The sequence below is a fragment of the Homalodisca vitripennis genome, chromosome X, assembly GCF_021130785.1.
Source record: "Homalodisca vitripennis isolate AUS2020 chromosome X, UT_GWSS_2.1, whole genome shotgun sequence".
Classification (NCBI taxonomy): Eukaryota; Metazoa; Arthropoda; class Insecta; order Hemiptera; family Cicadellidae; genus Homalodisca; species Homalodisca vitripennis.
In genome coordinates this window covers 14,230,354-14,257,338 of record NC_060215.1, presented here as the reverse complement: position 1 = coordinate 14,257,338, position 26,985 = coordinate 14,230,354, and the positions used below count along the sequence as shown (strand labels likewise).

Here is a 26,985-nt window from a genome sequence, read left to right as displayed (position 1 = left end):
AACCTTTGTTTCTGTAACAAAGGGTAATGAGCATTTCCTGTTCATGCCACCTTATCGGAAACAGTATTATGACTGTGCAGCGATAAGTATAAGTTGCGGAAGATCACATGGCAGAGATTTATAACATACCTCTGTGATTATTTTCTCTATGTTCCTGGTGATTTCTGTTATGGAATTACCTTGGTACCGGGGGAATTCGTGTTGTATTGTCGGCCTAAACCAACGTCACCTTGTAGAAGGCAAGGCTAGTACTATACCAGCCTCACTGACAGTCATGTTTTCTCATTTTATCATAGTAACACAGCTGATGTTCCATATGGCAATATACAGCTGACAATCAACACTATCACTACTGTCAGATATAAAATGGGTGGCTGTTGTGACATAATATTTTCATGTCACATTTTAAAAAACATTTTTAAAGACATCTGCAAAACACCCAAAAGTAGCCCGCCGCTACTGAGTAATCTAACTGCCAGTTCTAGGTTTAATTGAAGAGTTTTCTCAAAAGAGAGTGGTCTCCCTCTCTACTGTGAAAGACTCCTAGGTCTGAGACAAGCAAAAGTTGTCTTAGACCCCTAACTGATAGATGGAAAAGCTATTCTTAAACTCACCAAACCGGATATCATTTTTAATAATGAGTACGAATTACTCTTTATTTTAGCGGAGTTTTGGTTACCGGTCGTATAATCTGTGATTCCTAATGTTTAATCTTCTCTGGTCTATGATAGCCGCTAACGTTCTATCTAAACAGATGAATTCAGAGTTTGCAACGTTTGTAAGTTGTTTGTTATTGTTTGAAAATCTACTAAAATGAGTTATATTTAATATAAGTCATTGTTAGTAGTGTAATTTATACATTAATTTGTTGTTGTGTGTTGTGTAATGAGTGTTGTCTTTGTGTCAATTCATGAATAATGAATTGGTTGGTTTTGGATTTTAAGTTTGCATGCTAGGCTAGTTGCTTGAAACTTCTCTGCATGATTGCTGCTAAAATTAATATTATGTAGTAAAATTAAACCTATTTTAACTAGGCCTACTTTCTTAAATTAATAAAATGGAACCATGGTTGAGGAAAACTTATATCTCAGATCTGAGAGAGCTTGGATTTGTTTTGGGTGTTTTTTCATATCCGCTCATTGTTTCAATATTCTGAAATTATAAACATTCAGACCCATGAAACAATTATCATGTTATATATTTCTATAAACTACATCAAATTTATAAGAATTAGCTTTTATGTTTGGTACTCTGTTCATGATAGTTATACAAAATATTTATCTTTTTGCAGATATATATTTTCTACAATTATTTATTAATACAACCAAATATCAAGGTTATATTGATTTTTATACTTTAAAAAATTATTTAAAGACATCTGCAAAACACCCAAAAGTAGTCCGCCACTACAGAGTAATCTAACTGCCAGTTCTAGGGTTAATTGAAGTTTTCTCAAAATACTATTAAATTTTTCTTATGGTTGACTAACTTTTATAAGGAACATTGATTGGTTGATTGGAGTATATTCCATCAAAGCAATGTAGCCTATCTTATTTCTGCAGTGACAATCATCATTTACTGTTGGCCTATGGTCAGTTCCATTTGGTTTGCTAGTGAGTGCAGACCTAGTGTGACCTGTACTTAGAAGTTTAGTTTTAATAGTTAGTGTTTTATTAAGTGCATGTTTTAGAGTAGAGTGCATGGAATAGACACACAACGTGTCTGTTGTGGCTTCTGACTTATGCTTGTCACACCGCTCTAGAAGATGCTGTTTACTTTAACCTAGGTTATAGTCATGCATTAGTTTGGTCATTTACCTGAAGAAGAGGTCAGATTGTAGATCTCAAAACGTAGTGTTACTGATTGTATTGTTTCATTGAACGATGGCAAATGTCCGAAAAAAATCCTGTTTCCTTCGCAATCCTTTCATCGTGAAAAACAAACTTGAAACAAATGAAAGAAATACACACAAAATTATAGAGTAAATTCAATAAGATCATTATTTTTGTTCAAGTAACACCAACACCAATCAAACAAAACAACCAACTTTTGAAAATAGTGTTTGATTGCATGTAAATACTCAATATACTGTCAATCCACAGTATATTTCTTACATGATGATAGAATATTGAAACCTAGTTTATCACAACGAAAAATTGCAGTTTAGTGACTAAATCTGATTCTGTAAACTAATTTATTATTTGACTGTAGGAGAGAGAACGTAGGCGACAGCATATGGCACTAGTGAAGTCTCTTGAAATTAGGAAGAAACAAGAGGAAAAAGAAAAACGTAGATTAGAAGTTAGAGCTGAAAAGATGGCCTCTAGGGAGAAGAGGATGGAACAAAGAAGAATTGACATGGATTTGCTATCAGAAATAAGAAAACCCGTTGAAGACATGGAATTACCTGGTAAAAAGTGGCAATAATTTTTTTAATTATAAGTTATTAATTATACAATATATTAATTAGTAGGATTGCTTTATTTTAAGATGAAAAGTAGTTTATATCATGATAATTTTAATATTAGTAGCTTAATAGTGCTGTTGGTGGCCGCATGTTCAAAGAAGTTGGAATTTGGATTAGAGTTACTCAGGTTCAAATCCTATTTTTGACCTTAGTAGTTTTTCTCAAAACTATAGACCTTGTACTGTACGATTCCTTCCCTAACTCTGGTAAGATCCTTCCATAAGTCAGTTGTTACCCTTGTGAATGGAAAGAATAAAAACAAAAACAAGCTGACCTCTCCATAAAAAAAAAAAAAAATACTTTTTCATGCAATTTCATTCTAGTTTAAAAAAATCTTTCGTCTCTAATAAAGACATTTTTCATTTAATTTTCATTTCACACTAACTTTTATCTTTATTTAAATTCACCAACCTCACCAAAAATGAAAACTATTTTAGATGGTTTAATACGTGGTAAACTTAAATGCAACATATTGATTAGATTGTAGTTGTCGCCAGATCGAGGGCTAAAGCTACAATATTACCACAGTTTCTGGTTGTGGTAAACACTTATCAAAGGATGATAATTAAGTTTTAAATGGTGAAATTCTCATTCTTAATGTCACTACTTAATTACCGAGTGAGTACACCAGTGTTAGAGTCAGAAAATAATTAACTTTAGGCTATTCTTCCTTGTGTTAGGAAATGTTGAAAAGTTTAAATAACCGTAATATAAAAAAAGTAAAGCCAGAGAAATACTTTAAAACAAATTTAAACTGATTGAATTAACCTTAAATTAAAAGTACCACAGAGTTGAATTTAAATATCCAAATATTGATAAATTAATTTTGGTAAAATGCTCTTAGAACTGTACCCAATTATAAGGCATATTCAGAATCGTAATACTGAAGCTGCTTTTTGACACTAAATTGTGTTGTTGAATGGGACATCCTGATGACAGTTGAGTATTATCCAGGCAATTTTGGGAGTGCCGATAGCCTAGCGGTCTAAGACATTGGACTTTGGGTCTGAGTTAGATATAGCGCAGGTTCTAATTCTGTGTATGAGTCATCTGCCGTCAATTACTGAAGCCGTGGAGTTACTGCTGACAAACCACATAACTTTTGGGAACATTTGATAGCTACTTCAGGTGCCAATTTAAGTTTTTGACCATTCCCTATAGGTCAAAAACCCGGACTTATAACGGGTCAGAAACTGAATTAGGCATGGTCATAAAAATCATAACACCACTGGGTATGGCCTTTAAATCTCTAAATCTGTCTTTGAATTTTATAACTTGTGCGCCACTCTTTAATGGTCTTGATTCATCTCTTAATCTGTAAAGGTTAAACATTTTGTACATTCAAAACTAAATGACACTATGGACAATGTGATTTTTTGTTGCCAAGATATTTTCTAATATTATAACCACCATTAAAAAATATTTTAGATGTATAAAACTTTCTCACAAGAAGGAAACTTTGCTTAAACTTTTACAGATGGGAGATGAATTATAAGGAGAGGTTCACAATAGTGAGGGGTCGTGCACAAATGTTACTTAAATATGCCAGTAATTGTGTATTATAAATTTCAACATTATATCCGTAAAATATAGATTACGTTAAGTTATCTTATGTGTCGTTATGTAAGATTTTGTCTGCAGTTCATTTCTTCAGGAAGTTTGTATTCTTTCAGATTTAAAACCACTTCCGGAACTAAGCAGAATTCCTGGTTTGAAATTGTCTGGACAGGCATTCGCTGATACGCTTATGGTATTTGAATTCTTGCACAATTTTGGTGAAACTTTAGGATTTGGTAAGTTTTACTTTTATTTTGACTTTTAGACTATGGTAATTCAAAACATAGTAATGTAATTAGAGTAAGCATAACCAATAATTGTAAGGCTAAGGGAAAGCTCACACATAAGCATCCTCCAAGAACTTGCATTGACCAGACCAACCCCATTGAGGCGCTCACTAAAAATATGTAAAATGATGCCACAGCAATTGAGCTCAAACAAACCTATAGTATAGTTTGATAACCAGTCGATCAAGTCATATCGATTATATAAAGGAAATGTTCCCATCGGAACATTTTAGTTAGAAGCAGCCTTCATCAGTGTCTGTCACGGGGGTCCTCTCTAAATTTTGAATACACAACAAAATAAGTCCTATTAACTCAGAAAATGACTAGGTGAGGGGTGGACTCCCATAAAGGTAACTCCCTCGAGGATGGTAATGCGCCTATATATTATGTGCACCTTTACTACTTGCAATCAGCAACTAATTATTATCTTACTCTATAGCCACTGTTGTCAAAGAATATTGTAGGCGTTACGAAAGATTTAAAAAATCAGTAGATTAGTTCAGTGTGTTAACGTAAAACAAGATATTTATAATATGTGTACAAATATTTGTTGTATTAAATTAATAGCTGGGAAAACAATAAATTCATACTCAATGAGATCTGTTAATGTTTTAAGGGGCACATTTTAACAGGATTACAGAATTACAGGATTACATTTTAACTTGTACAGCATGAAGATATTTTTAAACAGGTTTCAAATTGTATCTCAAGCAAATGAACCATGACACCCTTCTCTTTTGAAAATTTGTACCAAAATCAAAGAAGCATATTTTAAGACGGCTATCACCATAGCTCTTAAAAGTTGCATGCCACCTACAGACACCCCCACACCAGGCGCTGTTAGGATTTCTTGCACTGTTCGATTTTTAAAGGGCTGTATTTAGACTTTTGCCTCACCCAGTGTAATAATATTTACAACTTATATTACTAATGTTAGAGCAGTAGCTTATAAGAAAAAGAGTCGTAAAGTTTGGGAGGTGAGATCGTATATATTGTGTGCAGACATGGGAAGTCTGCCAACATTGAACAGCTTGCAGAACGCTCTGCTCGGAGACGAGGAAGCTGAGGAGGAGATGTTATCAGTAATGACTCATCTGATCATCTGCGCTATCGAAGACCCCGGCATCCCCAACCCGGCACGACACACCACACTGCTCGGCCAGAGCCTCAAGCAGGCTGACATCACACATTCCAACATCTCTGAGATCCTCAGAATCTACCTCTACGCCAATGCTACTGGAGAAGTCAAAGCTTTAAGTGGTAAGTTCCATCAAAATAGTACTTATCCGAACATACATAAAATATTCCTACTACTAAGTTGATTAAGTAGGAAGTAGACATATTTTCCAGTTTTCTAAGTGTTGGCAATTTAACCCACTGAAGAAACAATTCACCTAGCTTCTCTAGGACTGAATGTTTGAATTGATTTTGACAAAAATGCTTGCATGTACTAAAATATTAATATCATTAGTTTGGTTACAGATAAATTAGTCAATTTGTCAGGACATTTCAGTCCATTTGGTTGCCCTACAACAATGTTTGTTGCTTTCTCTAAATATTTGTTATTTATTTTTTTTAGTATTCATTTACACATTTTTTAGTAAGAAAACAAACAATTAAAAGCAACTGTAAATAATCTATTACTTTTTTTGTTTATATGTTTCAATTATTTTCTATTCGAAACAGCACAATGTTTTTTACATGGAATTACTTAATTATAAAGTATAACATCAAAACAATCAAAATTTACTTGCCAAAGTATATTTTTCTTTTTTTATGATGATTTTATAACAAGCTCTTGAATTAGTTGTCTGGGAGATTAGATAAAACTGTTTGTTATATTAAATTGTTATTATTAAAATAAACTATTTACATTACACACAATGACCATTCATTTACTTTTTATAATTCACTTTTGTGTTAGACTTTGTTTATCTGTGATAACTCAATATCACTGTCCCAAGTATCTGTCTACTTGTGAAGTACGGAAATTGTCTTGTTCCATGAGTTAGTGGATGAACTAAAAACTCATTTAACAACTATAAACAGTTAAACACTAAACATTTAGAACATGATACACAGAATGTAAGCAGAACATTGAAGTGACAAAAATTGAGCACATGGCAAAATGTACACAATAACAAAACAAGCTATTAGTTGTGGTTCCAGTACGTAAACATAACAAAATGAAATGGAACGATTGCTTATAAGAATGCAGGGCGGCACATAACTACGTTCTAGCAGAAAAACAAACAATTACGTAATCTTTAGCATCTATAAAGAGCACAACAAGTGCTGCTCAGGGAAGATTATTCGGCCCTGTACAATCTTGTTAAGTTGTAATAAACTGATGAGTGATTACAATGTTTGGTGGAAACATTAATCACCAATGTAAATGTTTGAAAAATTATGAAGACTGGATCACTACTTTCAATTGTTTAAATTATGTGGTTAAAGTTATTATAATATTATGCAGTTCTCATGATATCTGTATTTTTCAGCCATAACCATTTTAATAAACTTGTCCATTTAATCTGTTATTCCATACTCAAGATTTTGATTGTATTTTTGTTAAATCTCCTATATTGAGTCTTTTCCTTTTTGATAGTCGTCCAAGGAGTTTCATTTTTCTGCCTGAAGAATATTAATAAGTAATATATGTACTTCTTAAACTAACGATGATTTTATATAATCAGATATCTTAAGTAGATGTGTTTTAAATTCATATTAAAAATTATAATTATTTGTTTACTTCAATGTTAAAGTAAATCACAATTGTAATCCATAGTTCACTGAACAAAATAAATGAAAAGTTATTTGATTTGAGAATAAAAGTATTACTATCAAATTTTAATTACTTCTTTTTAAATCTCTCCTTAACTTCATCTGCAAGGCCAATTCCACTTTGAGTTTTCTTAAACCTGTGCATGCTTTTTTTTATCCTAACGATCCGTGGCAAGAGAAAATATAGCTATTAGTGTGTATAGTAAGTGGGGCCAACACGCATTCAATTTCACAAGAAATCTTCATTGTTATTTTCTTATTTCTATGTTCACATATTTCCCTTTTTCAGGTGTGCAATTTGAAAGGGAAAGGGAAAAGAGGATGTCGGACCATCATAACAACATGAATGAAAGCGCTGGGGAAGAATCAGAAACCGGGAAAAATGCTGCTTTCTTCGTGGCTCTTCGGGAAAATGCTACTTGGAAGATGTCAGAGACTCTAAAACATAAGCCTTTCTTGGCATTAAACGCAACACTGAAGGCGAAGATTCTTCAGTTCCTGTGTCATGAGCTGTTGCAGAACAAAGCTGTAATCAGACAAATCGAAGGAGCGATTGAGACTGTTGCACAACTCAAACGAGATCGCTGGACCAATGATTCCAAGCTCAGAAAGTAAGTTATTAGTTATTTTATAATAACTTACATTAAAAAATAAAAATCCTGGAAAAAAACTCGCTAAATATCGTGTTGCATATCTCGCTGTACTTATGTTTTTTTTCATCTGATATTGTTAAATCTAATTTATCTTTTAAAAAGTCAATTAATGGTTTTGACACTTTTTCAGCAAACTTTGTATAAAAATCTGTTGTAATTCAGTAGAGGTTATAATTATAATCAACAGAAAGACCAATTTTCTTTCAGGATTAAATCTACTGCTTTGTAAGATAGAAAAGATCTAATTAATTCATTTTTAATACCCTTTTTTAATCTCATTAGGACGAAACTAGTAGTGAACTGGAATAGGAATTAATATTAACCCTTCTGAAATTCAATTTAGAATCCAATGAGCTTTAAATACTGCTATTAAATGATGCAGTAGGTTAACCAATTCTAACGTTGGATTTATTAATAAATAAATTAGTAGTTAATTAAGTTTGTATTCAAACCAGAATTTTACCATATATTGTAGTCTGTGTTCGATTTTATAACAGCGTTATAAGAAGTAGTCACTTTTGTCGGTCAGTCCTGCAACTGCCTTTATATTTTTTTCTCACAATTTTAACTGGGTTTGAATCTATAATGTTTAATGTTATGGCATGACAGTATTATGTGTTCAGAGTGCATGAAGTCCACCCATGTAAGCTTAGCATACAATAGCATAGTAGAGAAGTAATAGCATCGGGCTGCCCAGATGTTAGTTACAACTCATTTTTGGCATTCTCAGGTAGGTAGTTAATTGGACAGATTTTAAACTATTACGGGTGGCGAAAACTCTCAGTCCATGACACTCAGCAGCTGAAGTTATTTTCAATAGCAGACGGTGCGGCCGCAGCAGAGTCTGTCGCGCATACACAGTTTACTTACGGCAGTTCTTTATCGCACTAATTTCTATTCTAAAAGATATTTGTATACATCCTAATGTAATGTTATGTAATTTGTACATGTTAATTAACTTTTTAGATAAATAAATCGTTATATCTCCAGCAGCCGAAGTTACTTACAGCGGCAGCAGACAATCACTATGCACATGCACACTATTCAAAGTAATTCATTTTAGCGCTAATTGCTGTTCTAAAAACATATTTTTGTACATTGTTTACACATTTCTTAGATTAACCCTTTAAGGACCAACCGTCTGATGTATCGCCGGCGGCGTACTATGCGAAAAGGACCAGCCGTCTGATTTATCGCCGGCGGACTTTTCATATTTTTTAAGAGATATTTTAATCTTCTGCATGGAATAAATATACTATTTTTCAATTCCCTGTATGTGTCTTACTATTATATCAAATTTTAAAACGTCTTTGGTATCATCAGCTTGGTGAAAAAAATATTTTACGGCCATGTTGCATCGTAATGTTGTCAGGGTACTTTGGGATTATACTGACCATACCCAGACATGAATCGTTATTTGACATTTTGCTTCTACTGATTACTAGATTAGCGTAGAACAATATTCCGTCAATATAAAACAGGAATTGTCTTATTGCAAAAACCCCTCCCCATCCTCAGACAGAGGTCAAAGTCTAGCGGTGTAGTAGATAACATGATTGCAGAGTCTCGCCGCCCGTTCAGCTGGTGCGTCGCTTTGTTGTACTTCCGTGTTTTACCCCTACATTTCTACAAACACAAAAATTCAACAAAAACAAACATTACCAAACAAAAACTAAACTCTTTATTGAAAAAAACGCACCAAACTTGTTTTTATGTACCGTGCAAAAAAACTTAAATAATCATGTGATGCCGTGCGGCCTGCCGTAATCGGGATTCTCGAGAAAGATAAGATAACAGCGACAACAATACCGATCACAATACCTGGAAATGCTTGTTGATTGATGGAATGTTAGTTCCGTTACTCAACTACATTGTTTTATAACGTTCTAAGTTCATTGAAACAAAGTTTAAGCGTTGGGGGCATATAACGGAATCTGACCCCATTAACAATTGATAATCGTTTGTAATTTTGTAATTAAAGAGTTGTTTTTTCATTCTATCATGTTTGTTTCTATAAATGTATATTTTTGTGTTCTTCATACTGGTGTGGTCGGTATAATCCCAAAGTACCGAATAATATCCTTAGTAGCCTATAAGGTTTTGTATGTTAGGCTAATGCTGAAAAGTGTGTTTTAACCAGTGTTACAGAAAAATTTAATTTATTTACAAACTTTTTATTTTTTATTCCAGGGCTTTCAAATTTTGTACAGTTATAGAGAATTATATGTAGAACTAATAAATACCATTTCCCACAGATAATTTATTCTTATTTTTGGTAGTTATTGAAGATCAAAATAAATTTTTTTCTTTTTTTATTTGATAAACAGATAAATCAAGTTGTTTTTTGCTATATAATGACTTACATTTATTTTTTCATAATGAACAATTTAATTATAAACATTTTAAGCCTAAAAACAAATCTGTACAGTAATTAGTTCTGAAGATATGATTTTTCTCTCAAACGCTTGAAAAATCGCACGTTTTTAATATGCACAGTTCTTGGAGCATGGCTAGAAAAACGCAAAAATTTTCTTTGCACATGTCAAATTTTGGTCTGGTCCTAAAAGGGTTAATAAATCAGAACTAATAAATAGGAAACTAAAATATTTTACTCACATTTATTTAAAGCTCTGATTTCAAGAAAACACTCAAACAACCGGTATTTACAAAAAACATTTGATGTAACAGGACATATTCTACTAGCTCATTCTACTATATGTTTATTGTATTTATTACTGAGAAAACAACAAAATGTCAAACATAGCTGAGAGCATCCTAACACATTCTAGCAGAAATGCCAAGAAATATGATGGTTATTGCTATAGCAGAGCATGGGACACACCGTGTGTGCCCACTGAGTGGTAGGACACACTGTGTGCGTTTTGCCTATAATGGGTTAATCATATCAGCAAAGAACCATCCTTGGATTTGAACACTGCATAACTGTTGGAACTGGATTACAGATTGAGACACCTACACAACCGCAAAGTGAGGCAGATGACGATCAGCATGATGGGAGGCAAGCTGCCACCAGAGGCTGATGACGATGCGCCTCCTAAGGACCATGACGATGAAGAAGAAGGAGAGGGTGAGAGTGGAAACGAGAGTGACGGAACTCAACCAGAAGAGGTTTGTGTACATTGGGCCTTGATTAAACGAATGTCAGTTATTTTAATACCGTGCCGTCAAGAATAATTAGACAATAAGCTTTGTGCTGCTAAGATGAATGCAACACAAATATATTTCTAAAGTAAAGTTAAAATTTATAGAATGTCTTATTTTACCAAAGAAAGTTAGAGCTCAAACTTTAACACTTAATCTGAGTACCAACAACTTAAAGGTGACTTCCAAACCACCTAAAAAGTAAGGTAAATTTAAAGTGTGTAAGAAATTACAGAGTAAAAGAATTACAGTTTATTTTAAGAAACACCCCTTGAACATTTTGTGGTTTATAAAGTTCAGCAGTTAATTGAAAAATCACAAATTATATAGGACAAATAAGTTCAAAACTGTTTTTTATTTTCTTAATAAGGATGTGGAATATATAGTTTCTAAAAAATACAACTCAACGACTAGAGAAAGTTTCTATATGTTCAGTTAGGTATATAATATAAATTCGTGTTTAAATTGTAACATTATATTATTATTATTTTATCTAATGGATAATTCACAATTTTTTTGAAAATTGAAGACGAGAGCAGCAGCTTGAAGAAAGCTAATACATCTTCTGTGTGTTTTTTTTTTTTTCTCAATCTATATTAATGGTATTTGTGATGAATTTCAATTCTCAGTTCCTCTATATGTATTGGTATGTGGACATCAAGTAACAAGTCAAAGTAAAACTGAATTGGAGATCTTTTCACTTTTATTTTTTTTATTTGGTTGGCTTTTATATAATCTCATATAGCAAAAGCGTAGGTAAGCCTATGATTCATTAGCGCTGTATTGATTCCATTTGTTCCATTGTTCATGTCGAGCAAGTGTTATAATTCATAAATATCACACGCTGTTAAATGAATTAAAATTTACAGGAAGAAGACAAAAAGTTGAGCATCGAAGAGATGGCTCGGAAACTGGAGAAACTAAACCGTCAGGCTGAACAGACGTTGAACAATCTGGCGGAGTCTGGTGGCCAGCTGCGGGCAGTATGCTACGGTCAAGATCGCTACTGGCGACGGTACTGGAGCCTGCCAACAGCTGGTGGTTTGTATGTCGAAGGCATGGAGTCCGCCGAGCCCGAACTGTTTGAGGAGCTCCTTCAGCAGGTACATATGCACTGGGGAAAGAGCGGATGTTTGTTAGTTGATGTTATTTCTTTTAGGGCTATAAATGAAGGAGAATTTCTCCACTGACAGTTCCTAAACCCTAAAGCAGAGCAGTGCACCGGTCAAACACTACAAATAATAGTAAGCACTCCAGTGATGGGTAAATCTAAAATTTTGGAATCTCAAATCTGGTTCCAAATAAAAAAAAAAAAATACTCTCGATTCCTAAGAGCTTTTTTAGTCTCTGTTTTAGAAATCATCAACAAACAACCCAAGCCTTCAGATACTGCCTGATCAAATAAAGAGTAATCCAAGAACCCTTCAAATGTTAATGGGATCACAGAGGTTTAGAGAAACAACTTTATTTTAAGAATTAAATCATACATTTTACTTTAATTTACGGCAAAGTACGACAAAAAACATTTTAGCGTTTGGTAATTTGCTTACTGCTGATTAGCTGCCATCTGCGAGTATACGCAACAGACTCACGGCAAAGCATGGACATAAATACGGAACTGCAGGCAAATTACTCACAAAATTACAATAAATTGGTAATTAAATTACGGATCTACAGGTTTTCATACACAAAGTAAAACAAAATCACATTTTAGCAATCTGTAATTTTTATTATGACGATCGGCTGTTTTTCCGTGAATAAATGCTTAAGATTCGCGGTGATTAGCGAACATAAATATAAATAATACTAACTGCAAGCAAAGTGTAATTGACAGAAGTATGATAATTTGTCAATTGGGTTATTTATTTACAAGTTTTAAAATTCAAAGTACAAAAAAAACAAGTTTTAGTGACGGTAATTTGTATACTGCCGATCAGCTTATAATAATGATGCTATTCTCCTTCATTTTATAAGCATATTTTCTAAAGGTTTGATTTATAATTCACATAGTAAACGTGTGTTGTAAACTTTGTTTTGTTTAAAATTTTAACTGTGATTGTTTTGAATTAAATTAATCATTGTATAAATATTTTTTTACTACATTGTTGTATTTGTGTGTGGTGATCCTAACGTACTATACTCCTGGGTTGTTTATTTCAGTTTCAGTCTATCTGCTGAGTTGGTTTTGAAATCCATCTAGTTTATTGCTGAATACTTAATAACCAGCAATTGTGTAACTGTGCTGAGGACATTATTGCCGGCATTAATTTACGCACCGCATTTGTAATGTTGCCTTCCTTATGAAAATATCTATTGCATGCATGTGTCTAACGAGTGGTAGGTACTAATGATGGAATTTGGGTGTACAGGAAGATAATGACTCCCTTGAAACCCCAGACATCAAAAGTGAATATGAAGCGGAAGTGTTACAAAAACCACTGGATGACGCGGATGATGATAACGATGATGATGAGATGCCTCATCTGACTCCTGAAGTCGATCCAGAAACACTTCTCTCCAAGTTTAAGCAACAGGTAAAATAATCCTCAGCTTAGACAATGAAAACATTTAAATCGAGTGTCATGCAAAGGTATTTCAGTTGTACCTAAGATTTTATGTTTGATTATATGAACTTTAGTTTTAATGAACTATATTACAATCGTCTTGTTGAGCTTTCTTCACTAATGGTACCACAATTTCAGGAGAACATGGATGAAGAACCATCTGAATTGCCAATGTTAAAACAGAGCAAGGAAGATAGTGAGAAAAATGGTAAATTAGATGACATGGAAACCGAGGAGAGTCATTCAAAACATGAATGTTCTGGTGGTGAAGAGGACAGTGACAACAAGTTATTGTCAGATGATAAAAAATCTCAGTCATTCCAGGTGAGATAAGTGTTTAATGTTGCCTTAACATTCTCTTAGTTCAACTAACAACAGGACATAGAAGTGTTCAAAGCAATTGCATTTAATGAAATATTTTGTGCAGACAACTATAAGTCAATTGAAAATATATATCTTATTTACTTTTCTTTGATGCAAATATAAACTTTTGGGAGCATTTTATAACTTGTCTTGAGGGGATCAAGAAAAGAAACAAACTCCAACTAGCAGTGAAGTATATAAATTAAATGTTTATATTTAAAATTGAATGTCAGTTTTCATGTATTGTAACTGTATACATTATTTCTTGATATATTCTCCACAAAACTGAAAACACAACATGTTTTCTTTTTTACTTAGACATTTGTTATACTATATTATCAGAATAAGCAATAGAGCAATGATCAAGTGAACACATGTACGTCTTTCTGGTACACTTCGCAAGCTGATTAATAAATGTACTTTGGATTTGCATTCAAGGGCTTTTTGCTTCAGGCTTATTTGTAAATTAACAGAAGCAATATGTTGATGATTTTTGGTTCCTTTTACATGTTTATTTATTAGTAAGAGTAATTTATACATTTGATATTTGTAATTTAATTAATGAAATAATTTTTGAGTTGATTAGTTTATTATATATAGTTGTAAGCTGCAATTAAATGGAGAGAGACAATGAATGGTCATGTAAAAGTCTTTACTTTCAAGGTGACATTACGGTTAATAAGTTCTCTCTAAAGCGTACCTGTGCAACAAAACTTACTACAAAATTCCTTTACTACAGTACAAGGTCAAGCATTCGTTTATTCCTTACATTGTTCTTTGCAGTTTGGAAAAATAGATGAAAAAAGTATGGAGGAGACAACGATAACAAATGGGCAGATGGAATCTGAGCCAGCATGGTTCAATATACTACCTCGGGAACCGTGTGACACTACCTCCGTCACTGCCACCACTTCAGCTTTCAGGTCAGTTCAACACTTACTTACTTTTTATTCTTTGTTGGTACACGAAATAGTTGTCTATTCAATGTGATTGTTCTTTTTCTGTTACTTCTTAATAGTTTTAATTCAAAATACTGGTAAAAAATTCAAAGAGTCATATTTAAAAAGCAATGTAATACTCTTGTTTTTAATTCACTATGTGTTTTTGAGTATTGTCCTTTGGAAATAGTTCTTGTAACACAACAGCGTGTTTGAATCTTCTACACACAGGTGCAGTCGAGATTTGGAACACTGTGTTTTGAAGATTGGAATCTATCCACTTCTTCAGGTTTGAAAAAACCTTTTACAGCGTAAGGTTGAGCATACACAAAAGTTCAAATAATCAATGTTTGGTGGTGAAAGTTTAAAACAGAACAAGTTGTACACAAAAGAAGTCAGTTATTTACCTGAATATGAACACATAGTGTTCACATCAGTCTCTTCTTACCTTCTCGGGTTGGTGTACGGAAGTTTATACCTAGTGTCACGAACAATAAAAGTAAAATTTTAACAACAATAACAAGCATTAAATTATTAATTATGCAAATATATGATAATAAAGTTACTTTTTTCAACAATTCTAACTTTTAAATTGATCTAAAAATAACCAGAGCTGCTAAAGACCATTTAGTTTTCTTTCATTACAGTGTCCTTTCTGTTCTTTTATAATTTAGTCAGGAATTTTTCTTAGAAATTTGTTAACCTGTAGGTCTATATGTTGTAAAAACATTGTATCTTTTATTAACACTTTGAATCCCAAGCCCGAGCTCAGGCCGGGCAGTCTATTTTTAGTTCGTGGAGACTGGTAATTCGCATTACTGACGTTTTTAGAGGTTGTGTTATGTTTAGCAAGTCATATTAGACTAATTTTATTAGTCTTTGGTTATTTATAAACGGTTACAAGCAAAAAAATATTATAACAGAAATTGTGTAACAAACAGCTGATACGACGCCGAGTCACCAACTACGCAGTTGTCAGCTGGTGCCGTGACGTCTGCACTGTTTACACTAGCTTTGTGTTTTACAGTGAATTATAAGTTATTTTAGCTACAGTTGTTTATGAAATTAGTATTTGGAGTGCTCAGTTATAGTTTTTATTATGTTATTTATCTTACATTAGTCAAGAACTACGTATTTGTCTGCTAGTGCCGTGCCGTGGCGTCTGTACTCTTTGTACGTCTACTCGCTTTGTGTTTTACAGTGAAATAAAAGTTATTTTAGTTATAGTTATTTATACAATTAGGATTTTGTGTTGCTCAGTGTTGTTTTATTATGTTATTCAACTTACACGCGTAAAATAGTGAATTTTTGGATCCCAAAACAACGAAGCTTATCGTTGATACATTGTATCATACAGATTCTGACTTACAGACATTTTTCCCGAAAAAATTCCTCCGACTGATAAGAAGGTCCATCCAACAAGAGTGTGTAAAGTTTGTTCAGAGAAAAATAAACAAACCACAGGCAAATCTGGAAGAAAAGAAACTGTGTGGTTTTGCCCAGAGTGTGACACTGCCCTCTGCCTTCCTGAATGTTTCAAATTATTTCACACTAAAGCTAACTACTTGTAAATAGGACTATAAATTCTCTCTATTCAACTTTTCATCCGTGTTATTTACCTTGATTATAATTAAATATATATTAGAACTATAACTTCTTGGCTTTATTTTGATGTGTAATATGTTATGGTTAGCTGAAAAGAATCATGAAGAAAAATGTATAAACAAACTTATGCTTTATGTTCCAATTTTTATTCTTCAATATTTTACACACTTTTTATGGACTCAACATTTTCATTGATTTAAAAAAAGTTGATATATTTACCTTGGATATATATACATATATTTGGACTACAACTTCTTGGCTTTATTTTGATGGGTAATATGTTATGGTTAGCAGAAAATAGTCAAGAAGAAAAATGTGCAAATAAATTTATGATTTATGTTCCAATTTCTTTTTCTTCAGTATTTTACACACTTTTTATGGACTCAAGATTTGTATTGACTTCAAAAAGATAAGTAACATTTTTAATAGTTTTATTTATATTTTTCTGCTTTTTAATTTGATATATTGGTTGCTAAGAAACTATAACTTACAATTTTTTTACAATTTAACTAAAAAACCCTTGAAATGGCTGGGACAGCACATATAAATATTACTAAGAACCCGGGACTCAAAGTGTTAAAAGTTTAAACAATGTGAGTATAAATGTGATTATTTATCAGGGTGGCCACCCGACTGGGAAAACCGGGAATAAGCCGGGAATTTTTCTGAGAACCGGGAAAATTTCAAAAATACTTCCTCCGTCTCCAAAATCTTATAAAATCAAGACATAATTTTACAGCTTCTTGAATCAAGAACTGATTAATTACAAAATATCGTATTTTACGTGACGTTACTCGTGAAATTGTGAATGAAGATCGACATATGTTAGTGAGCTACTCTGACGACGGTTGATCTAAGGTTACCTGCACTAGTGTAGTGAGTTTATCTTGGTTAGTTCTACTCCTGTGCCGTGGCAAGCCTCCGCCCCCCCTCCCCCCCCCCTATAAAAAGTATGTAACAGTGCATTAAACAATAAAAATCGGCCAACCGATCGTTTCTGACTTCAGCACTAAACGAGTGGTACGCTTTAAGCGGTAACACGACAAGTGGTAGTAACCGCGATACAAATGGGTTTTTATACTTAAGTATTATTCAGTCGCCGAAGTGGGGTCTCTGGACGAAGTTGTCCAACTCTTATTCTTTAGAGAAAATACTGTGTTGCAAAGACGTGTGTTAGCTAGATAGCACAGGCCTAAAATGTAGTGTTATAAACAAGCTTAAGAGTTCGGTTCGTTGAATAATATAATGTTTGACGGTTTGATAAGAGGTGCAGCCCTGGTTTTTGAGTACACCAGAATGTCAGTTGGATTTATACAGAGGGGCGTGTGCGTCCCGTTGCACAGCAATGACAGACTGAGCTGAGGGCTGAGCGACAGGAGAAATATTTAATGTTTAGAATTGGCGGTGGATAAGCGCCATCGTATGGTACTGCCCTTCTGCTCACATCTGCCATGGCTAGTGTCGGGTGTTCCCCATATGTACAACACAAATATAAGTCCCCGCCCAATCTAGCACTCACCACCCACCGTTAACCGCTTGTATCGCGCCCGAGGCGTCAGTTGGTCTATGAACGATTACTCCTCACGCATGTTCCGATTGTCATCAAATTACATAGGTTAAAACCAGTGATGTTATGTGTTGATATCACGGTCACATCCAAATCTCGACTGAACTGCGTTTACACTGGAAAAAAATGGCGCAAGTTTTGTGTCCAAACATCGTTAATCTGAACGGGCGCAAGAGTTCTCGCGAGCGCTGCCGCAACCAGTGCCGGACAGTTGGTTACAAGAACTGGAGAACAGTGTCGGCTATTAAAATTTCAATAATAAACATTGCTGAGACATCACTGTCGTGTGTGAACAGACTTCGTCTTGACTCCCGGAACAGCCAGCGATACAGCTGTAGCAAGTACTTGCGACAGTTCTGGTGAGTAAAATTACTTATATTGTTCACATTATGCTACAGTAGTGCAAATTCTCTCGTAACTTTACTTGCCAGTGTATACTCAACTTAATGTTGTCAGTCTACAAACGGCAGGCAGTTATCCGATCGAATCAACCACGCTCATCAGTTTTTGTCGTCAGAGCGGCATTGGTTGGACGACAGCTGGAAATCCCATCAGTTTTCCGGTGAACTATGTACCGGAACGACTTCTACGACACATGACGATCTTTATGTCTTGTTGTTTCATAGTCCTTGATTGTAATCTAACCAAGTTACCAATTGGTGAAACATGTTTTTGTAGTTCTTTTTGTATAAAACTATTTAGAAATATATATCAACAGAATAACGTAATTTATAAATAATATTATAATTGAAGTTAGTTTTTTCTGTGTCTATATTTTCAACGCTAGTGTGTCTGCTGGTTTTATGCGCGGACTTTAGCTCCTCGATAGTAAACAGACTATCGCTAATTCGTATTTTATCCGTACATTGTACATTGCGTAGTTGTAAATATATTCTCTATAAATATACATCCATTCATTTTTATGTAAATGTAATAATTTCTGGAGGCTTATTTTATAACCTACCATTTCTATAACTTAAAAAGGAAAAATAACTTAAATATAATCATTTCCCTGCATCTCTGCAAATTCCTTTAAAGTAACGTGGCATTCTTAGGCTTTCCCCTCCCCCACAAAAGATAAATTAATTAAATAGAGTTCAGATGAAATTATTTGGTTTATTTGTTAATTGTACTGAACCGACCTTGTGTACCGGCGAAATCATTGTCTTGTACCGAAAGTTCGTCCACCGCTAGACCTCTGACTCGCAATACTGGGCTGCAGTCTGTGTACAACGGTAGTGCTGTGTTGGTATTTATTTATTATCTTTGTATTTCCGAATTGGATCCGATGTGGCATTTTTTGCAAATACTGCTAGAGACGATAAGACGTCATCGTTGCACTTGCCGTAAGTGTTAAATTCAGTACTACAGTTGTCTATTTGGTTTGAAAATAGACTAGATAATCGGTAATTATCGACCGGGAAAAAACCGGGAATTTGAAAAGAGGTTTTGAGTGGCCACCCTGTTTATGTATAGTGTTATGTGAATGTAGTGCTGATGTTTATGGAGAAATGTTGATGTTACAGGTGTGGGATAGAAAACAGTGAAGTGCGTATCCCTGTGTTTCCACCCCCACCACCTGCCTCCCCCTCACCATCTCAGTGTGATTCTCCCTCACCGGCCCCCCTCGCTCTGACACCCGAGGAGAGTGCTCAGTTACAGCACTGCAAGATCTATGGACTCCCCAGGCCGGCTCCAGCCAAACCTATACCATACGGTCAGTTATACATAATTAACCACACATATTTACTTATTGTAATACGTTTAGTGTTAATCTTTATTAACGTTTATTTAATGATTTTGATTTCCGAATGGTGTGTAAAAATCTTTAAATTTGAATTGAATTGTAAATTGAACAAACATTGTATGCAGAACACTAAAAGTTTGATTACACCCTGAAAGATGAAGATTCAAGTTGTAAAAACTGGCGTATTGATCAATTGTATTTTTTCCTCTGAATGTTCAATTAGACTTTTAATAAACACGTAATGTAACGATGCAAGTTTTTTATGTTGTTGAAGAAGTCTTTAGACATGTAATTTTGAATGATTAAACATAATTGATGGTTATTCATTAACTTCAATTAAATTGAGCGCTTTTAATAACTTAAGTACACCATGAAAAATACCAACTGAAGACAAGTTATTAGCACACACTATTTCTATTTTAGAACTGTTTCCAAAGTTTGATTTTTAATTCTTTCACCTAGATCTGCGTTGTGGCTGGTGGCGTATTTCCGACACGTCTGTGTTGCAAGCCCTGGTGGAGGGTCTCCATACGCGCGGTGCACGCGAGAAAGAGTTGCGCCGTACCATCACTAGACCCTGCCTCGACCAGAACTGGGGCTCCACTCTTAAGGTACACAACTGTTCTACAAGTCAAAGTTCCTAAAGTTGTGTTTCCTAATTAAACCTAATGTATAGAAATGAGCCTACTTAAGAAAACAGTCTGTGCTTACGCTTGAGTTAAACTATCATCAATACCAAGATGTCAGTTTTATGATTAAACTTGTTGTAAAATAAAAACAATTAGGGAGAATTCGATGCTTAATGAGATTGCTTTTATTTATATAAGGAGGAAAACATTAAACCATGATAAACCAACAATGATATGGATGGGAATAAAGATAATAAAATCAAGTAAGGTAGATTGCAGGAATTAATTTTTGTAACAATGAGAGCTTACAAAAGGAATGTAGCTCCAGCAGGAATATTATTCAAAAAGATATGGTAGAGAGTGGAAAGGAGAGACTATTTAGATCCTCTTGTAGGCAAATGAATTATGTTTTTATTTCTCTCACTCAAAATATTACATAGTTTTGTTTTTAATGCATAAATATACATACTAATACATTTAAGATAATAAATGCACTCATTCTACTTCCAGTGCTTATTAAAGATTACCCTCAAATATTTATATGCCCTGTGCCTCCACAAGCAGTTTCCATCAAAATGTACAACATACTTTTGTAATTTTAAATCGTTTAAACAACAGTTTGCAACATCTCTAGGTGATATTGGCATTTATCTGGTTCTAGATACAAGGATTGTCAAAATGCTGTAGCCAAGCCATTGTAATAATTAAAAAAAAAAAAACCAGTGTATCATTTATAAAGAGTGAAATTTTACCATTCAAATGGAAATGTTAATATATATTACGAGGGTAATTCGGAAAGTAAGGTCCGTTTTTTTATTTAAAAAAAACCACAACAGATTTTTTCAAAAAAACTTGTTTTATTTGATTCCTTACATTAATCACTATTTTTCTACATAATTTCCACTTTTGTTTAAACACTTGTCATAACGATCTACAAGTTTTTGAATGCCGGTGTCATAGAAGTCGGCCGCCGTCGCCGAGTGATGATGCAAATGGCGGTGACGTCGAGTGACGCCACTCCATCGACTGGCGTTTCGTTTCTGGGGTTATGTGGGAAACCCATGTCTCGTCACCCGTCACAATGTGGTCTAAAAGGTTATCACCTTCCTGATGATATTGGATAAAAAATTCAAGAGCAACACCCATTCTTCTTTTTTTGTGTTCCTCAGTAAGCAGCCTGGGAACCCAACGTGAGCAGAATTTGCGAAAATCCCAAAATTTCAGAAACAATTTTAAACAGTGTGGTTCTACTCACGTTTTGAAATTCTATTGCTAATGAAGAAACAGTGAATCGCCGATCTTCACGAATTTTTTCATCGACGGCTTTCACCAAATCTTTGGTGATCACTGACGGCCGACCAGATCGTGGTTCGTCATGGACATTTTCCCGTCCATCTTTAAAAGCTCTCACCCACTTCCGCACTTTGCTGTCACTTATTGCATTTGGACCATACACTTCACTTATCTGTCGATGAATATCCGCTGCTGAAACGTTCCTTGCTGTCAAAAACCGTATCACAGACCGTATTTCACAGTCGGCGGGACGTTCAATAGTTTTAAACATTTTTAAAAGGCTCAGAAAACAGCAGACTACAACGATTTCACTGCAAATGGCGTCGTTCTGCGCCCAATGCATGCCGGCAGTCAGGGCGCATGCGCATTTCGCTGCTCGCTTACTGTCTGTCTGGTTAACGTGAATCGGACCTTACTTTCCGAATTACCCTCGTACAAATAGAATTTTTCAAAAGTTCTGCTTTGCACTACTTCATAGTCTGTAAGCCTAGAATTTACATTTATACACTAACTGCTGTCTAGTAGGTACAGCTCAGCACTTACACAATAAGCTCTTACACTGAATTCACTGCACTCTGTGAGAGAAAGCCGTGTAGTGTAAAAGTAATTTTTGTAGTGATACTTTAATGTTGTATAGAGATTGTTGTTTGACGCTTCATACACCATACAAATCAGTCCATCATAGAACTATAGAATGTGAATGTGGTGTGGCAGATGTGTGTGAGATCGGGGACCGCGGCCACAGAGCTGCCGGTGACACCAGAGGAGATGTTGCTGCCACACAAAGTACCACCCCGAGACTCACCGGACGACTGGAACTTCAATGTGGCTCTCCGGGTCGACATGGCTGTGCTAGAACAGGTGGAAGCGATGGAAGACAAGGTCGCAAACGCCAGTATGCAAGTCAAGGTAACTCTCTAGGACAATGAGGTTTTTTTGAGGAGGGTATGGTTTGTAGCCGTAGCACTGCAACCTGAAAGCTTTTGTCCTCCTCTAACTACACAGTAAGTAGCAAGGCTCTTCCTGTCCCATGCCCTAGGGCTCAAGAAAGACTAATCCGTTCTCACTGACCCTCAGAGATGGCTAGACAGCCATCCAATAGTATTTCAGATGCCGGATGAAGTCGGGTGCCAAATCTTTCTTTAAGTTATTCCAAAGTAAAAGTAGATTTACTGCTTGTTCTAGCTAAGCATGTTTGCTTGAACGTTGCAATTACTTCTTTAATATTGCAAATGAATTTTTGTCCGGAATGTTGAACAGCAGCAGATAAACGTGGTAATTTTCTGTTGCCTTCTAAATTCCACTTTCAGATAAATAATTTTAATAATCCACATTTTTTAAATGGTTGAGGTTAAACTGAATTCTTGGTATTTTAAATTTAGGTTTATTTTAGTCAACATTTCTATTATATAATAATTTCCAGAGTTATTCCATAAATCCGTACTGTAGATTTTCAAAAGACCCTGTGCCAGCAGATAGAGAACCAGTAGGAACCTATTTGAGCATCAGTGAAGTTGCATATAAGTCACACACTGGTAGTATGTTTGACTTTCTCAGTGCTCCGTTTAGGTGATCTTAGTCATTCTCCGTCAAAATTGTATACTTCTATGAAATAATAAAAGAACGCTCCCATACCATAACAGGAAAATGATTGTTACTTAACCCTTTTAGGACGACAAAAATTTTGGGTATTTTTAGGTACGCATTTGTGAAGTGACCGAGTTTTATAGTGGACATACCGAAGAAGACGACGGTGAAATTGGGCAAAATGTAGTAGTTTGATAAATATATTATTATAAGTCCATTATTATAAATTGTGCTTACACCATTTTTTATCCACATGTACATAATTAAATTGTCGAAAATATGGTAGTATTTATTACTATTTACAATTACCAGAAAAATTAAAAATAAAATAAAATTTTAGAATTTTTATTTTTTTAGTTTGGCTTCAGTTCACTATGATAAAAAAAATATTTTTACAGTGTGAACTAATATTACTACGTTTCTTACATAGTTTTCAGTTTAAATACCAAATTTTATTAACATTGGTTGAGAAATAATTGTTTTACAACAAAAACCTTACATTACTACAAAGTACCAAATTATATAAAACGGACTAAAATAAAAGTCAAACAATTGACCCTTATAACGTCAGTATATCTTTTCACGACTTCCAGCAAACGGCACAATATTTTAAAAAAAAATTTTAAATGTGTAAAGTTCATATTCATTTTTACTTTCTATAATTATGGTAAGTATAAAAAAGTAAAAATTTTAAAATTATCTTGTACGTACATATATTTATGGGACATTAAATTGTAGATATAAATAAAGTCAAAATAAAAGGCACACATAATTTTACTAGCTAAACTATAAACATTACCAGACAATTATATAAATATAATTAAAATAAATTATATTTATAATAAATTTATATATAATAAAATTAAAAATAAATAAAAACCATATAAACAGAAAACACGACGAAGGAAACCGACTCAGCGATGGTTAGACACGCACTACCTGAAGCCAAACTGCAAACAAAAGCGCGCACGCTGTGCGGCGTCTGTGCCGTGTGGCGGGGAGAGTGTCTAGACACTGCGTCTATTGTTTCAAACAATGTAACGTGACAGCTATATTTTGACGCTTGACATAGGTCAATAACCCACACACATGGTTGACGCATACCGTTAGTGACATTGATCGGATTTAAAAGGAACTTAAATTTGCTATAGACGCAGTTTTGTGTCGATGCGCCGTACCGCGTCTTTGCCGTTTGGAGATAGTTTGTCTATGCGCCATACGGTGACTGTGACGTTATAAGGGTTAAAGTGGTTTTACTTACCATATAATGTGGTTAACAGGTCATATTTATCCACAGGTATTGAAATATGTAGTATTGCTAAGAAACACTATAAAACACTCACAAAAATATATACACTATGTACAGCATTGGTCTAATAAGTTAGCACATGTATGTTTTGGAAAGCAAATCGGGTGACACCCTTCCTTGCAAATTGAACAAATATAGGAGGCTCGTTTCCTTTTTCTTGATTGTTGACTATGTCCACCTTTTTCTGAACAAACCCAGCAAGTTTTTTTGTTGATTTGGAGAAAGTTTTACTAATACCTTGTTTTGATGGTTACCATTGACTTGGTTATCCCCAGCGCCATTACGCATATCAAGCCAAGATTTAGAAATATCTCCTATAACATTTTCAATAAATGGAAATCTTGGCATAGGTTTTATTTGGATTTCTTTGCATTTTAGTGTGTAGAGAATATACGCATTTAATAACATTCTAGAAAACAAGTTAAATGTAACCTTCTTCCAATATTTTATTGTGTGTCTCTCGTCAATATATACACACATCATCATGTCAAAGGCGTCTATCCCGCCCATGAACTTGTTGTAGGAAGCCACAATTGATGGTTTTATTTCATTTATAATTCTCCCACGGCGACGTTTGATAATTTCTTCAGATGTTATGGTAGTTTTTGTTGAGACTAATAAAACGGGCAATTTTTGGGTTTTCTTTTTACGGTATGCCAACGCAACCAGATTTCTTTTTTTGTTGTACAACTTTTATCCAACACTGAACTTCTTTTTTATACTTTGTGGTAACCCTTTCCTATTTCTGCGAATGGTACCGGTTACAAATGTCTCCTGGCTGTACAAAACATTGGCCAATTGAATGCTGGTAAAAAAGTTGTCAATAAACACATGATACCCTTTTCGTAGATAGTTTGCTGCTTCTAATAGCTTCATCACAATAGAGGGACCAAGACCATACTTTTTCATTTGCTCTTTATCTTCATTGTACGCCTTTCCTTTATAACAAAAGAATTTAACACAATATTTGGATACTGAATCACAAAGTGCCCATAACTCGATTCCCCACCTATGGTGATGTTTATTAGGCATGTATTTTATTAAACTGGTTTGATTTTTAGTGCCAATCATACTCTCATCGATTGATACTTGCTGGTTACATAAATAATAAAAAGGAAATAATCTGTTACAATGGTCAAAAATTGGTTGAAATCTAGCGCAGGGATCATAATTTGGCTCATTGGGTTTTGCAACTTTTGACGTGTCTACCATGTGAAAAAAGGATAACAGATTTTTAAATCGGTCACGTGAAAATACTCGTGTAAACCATGGTGTTTCAGAGCAAATTTTACTCCAGTACGACTTTATCGTTGGTTTTTTTTACCAAACCCATGTTAAGAATTGTAGCTATAAATATACGCATTAATTTTCTGGGACAGTGACAGGCAACCAGGACCGGAAACGACTTCTTGGAGAAAGGTTGTCTCCTTTCATCCTGAGAAAAGATTCTGCATATCTGTTTGTCTCATTGACAAACAATTCAATCAGTCCGGTAGTAAAAAATAAATTTAAACAATCAATAGGTTTTATCGCATTTTGTGGTATATGTTTTGGACCAGGAGTTTCTTGATAGTCAAAATGGTGTTCAATGTTAGGTGAGCTACTCTCAACTACTTCCTCCCAATCACTTTCAATATCATCATCGTCGTCGTCATCAGAACTGCTCAATACTCTCCTATTTCCAGCATTAGGCCTACTGTCAACATTATCAGATTCGCTGTCAGATTCATGTGAAGGTATACTCACGGATAACCTAATATTTTTGGGCGGGTATGGTGTGGGGTCAATAAAATCTTCAGAGTCTTAAAATATATCTTCAAGCTGGAAGTCAGGGTCTTCGTCAGTGTTGTCTACAAAATCAGAACTAGAATGTTCAGATGCACTTTCTGAGTATTGTAACTCATGGTCCAGTTCACTGCTGTGATCAGCTAAATTAACTTGATCCATGTTCACAAAAGAAGTTGAACAAAACACATTTCACTATAAATCTATAAACACTAAGTTTATAACTGATCTGAAACAATCATCTATAGTCAACGCGACCGCACTGTGACTGACTGAATGTAAACAAACTAGATGGAATTGGAGCGCTCCGCCGACTGGCACTACAGTAGGCACTCACGTGAAGCTGTTCTATAAATAGACATATGTTGTATTGTTTGGCCAAGATAAGTTCCGAAATACTCCATTTCCTGTCACAGGATGTGCCTCTACAAGGAAAACTAATTTTTTTCATTGTATTTTCGATATTACGTGAGTATTATGAACACGTAAACCGGCGGGCACATAAAAGTCTGCTCGTCTTCTTCGGTAAAACTAGTGCAGACTATTGAAAGCCCACATCGTCTTCTTCAGCAAAACTAGTGCGGACTATTAATAGTCCGCTCGTCCTAAAAGGGTTAACCGAACCTTAACAGATCTCCAACTGTGGTTGTGTGTCGATAATTAATCAAACAGGTGATAAGGATATAAT

The 26,985-nt window shown here is 34.5% G+C and overlaps 1 protein-coding gene across 7 annotated transcripts in view; it reads left to right on the top strand.

The window, feature by feature from the left end:
• LOC124368713 (bromodomain adjacent to zinc finger domain protein 2B) overlaps positions 1-26,985 on the top strand; it is a 216,358-nt gene that overhangs the window by 165,733 nt on the left and 23,640 nt on the right. For all 7 annotated transcript variants that reach the window (XM_046826016.1, XM_046826019.1, XM_046826017.1 and 4 more), the window contains 12 exons: positions 2,212-2,410; positions 4,141-4,260; positions 5,314-5,571; positions 7,385-7,706; positions 10,712-10,877; positions 11,780-12,013; positions 13,280-13,444; positions 13,613-13,798; positions 14,621-14,760; positions 19,474-19,664; positions 20,157-20,305; positions 22,331-22,525. In XM_046826016.1, the coding sequence (XP_046681972.1) occupies positions 2,212-2,410; positions 4,141-4,260; positions 5,314-5,571; positions 7,385-7,706; positions 10,712-10,877; positions 11,780-12,013; positions 13,280-13,444; positions 13,613-13,798; positions 14,621-14,760; positions 19,474-19,664; positions 20,157-20,305; positions 22,331-22,525 (2,325 nt within the window). The remainder of the gene's footprint in view (positions 1-2,211; positions 2,411-4,140; positions 4,261-5,313; positions 5,572-7,384; positions 7,707-10,711; positions 10,878-11,779; positions 12,014-13,279; positions 13,445-13,612; positions 13,799-14,620; positions 14,761-19,473; positions 19,665-20,156; positions 20,306-22,330; positions 22,526-26,985) is intronic.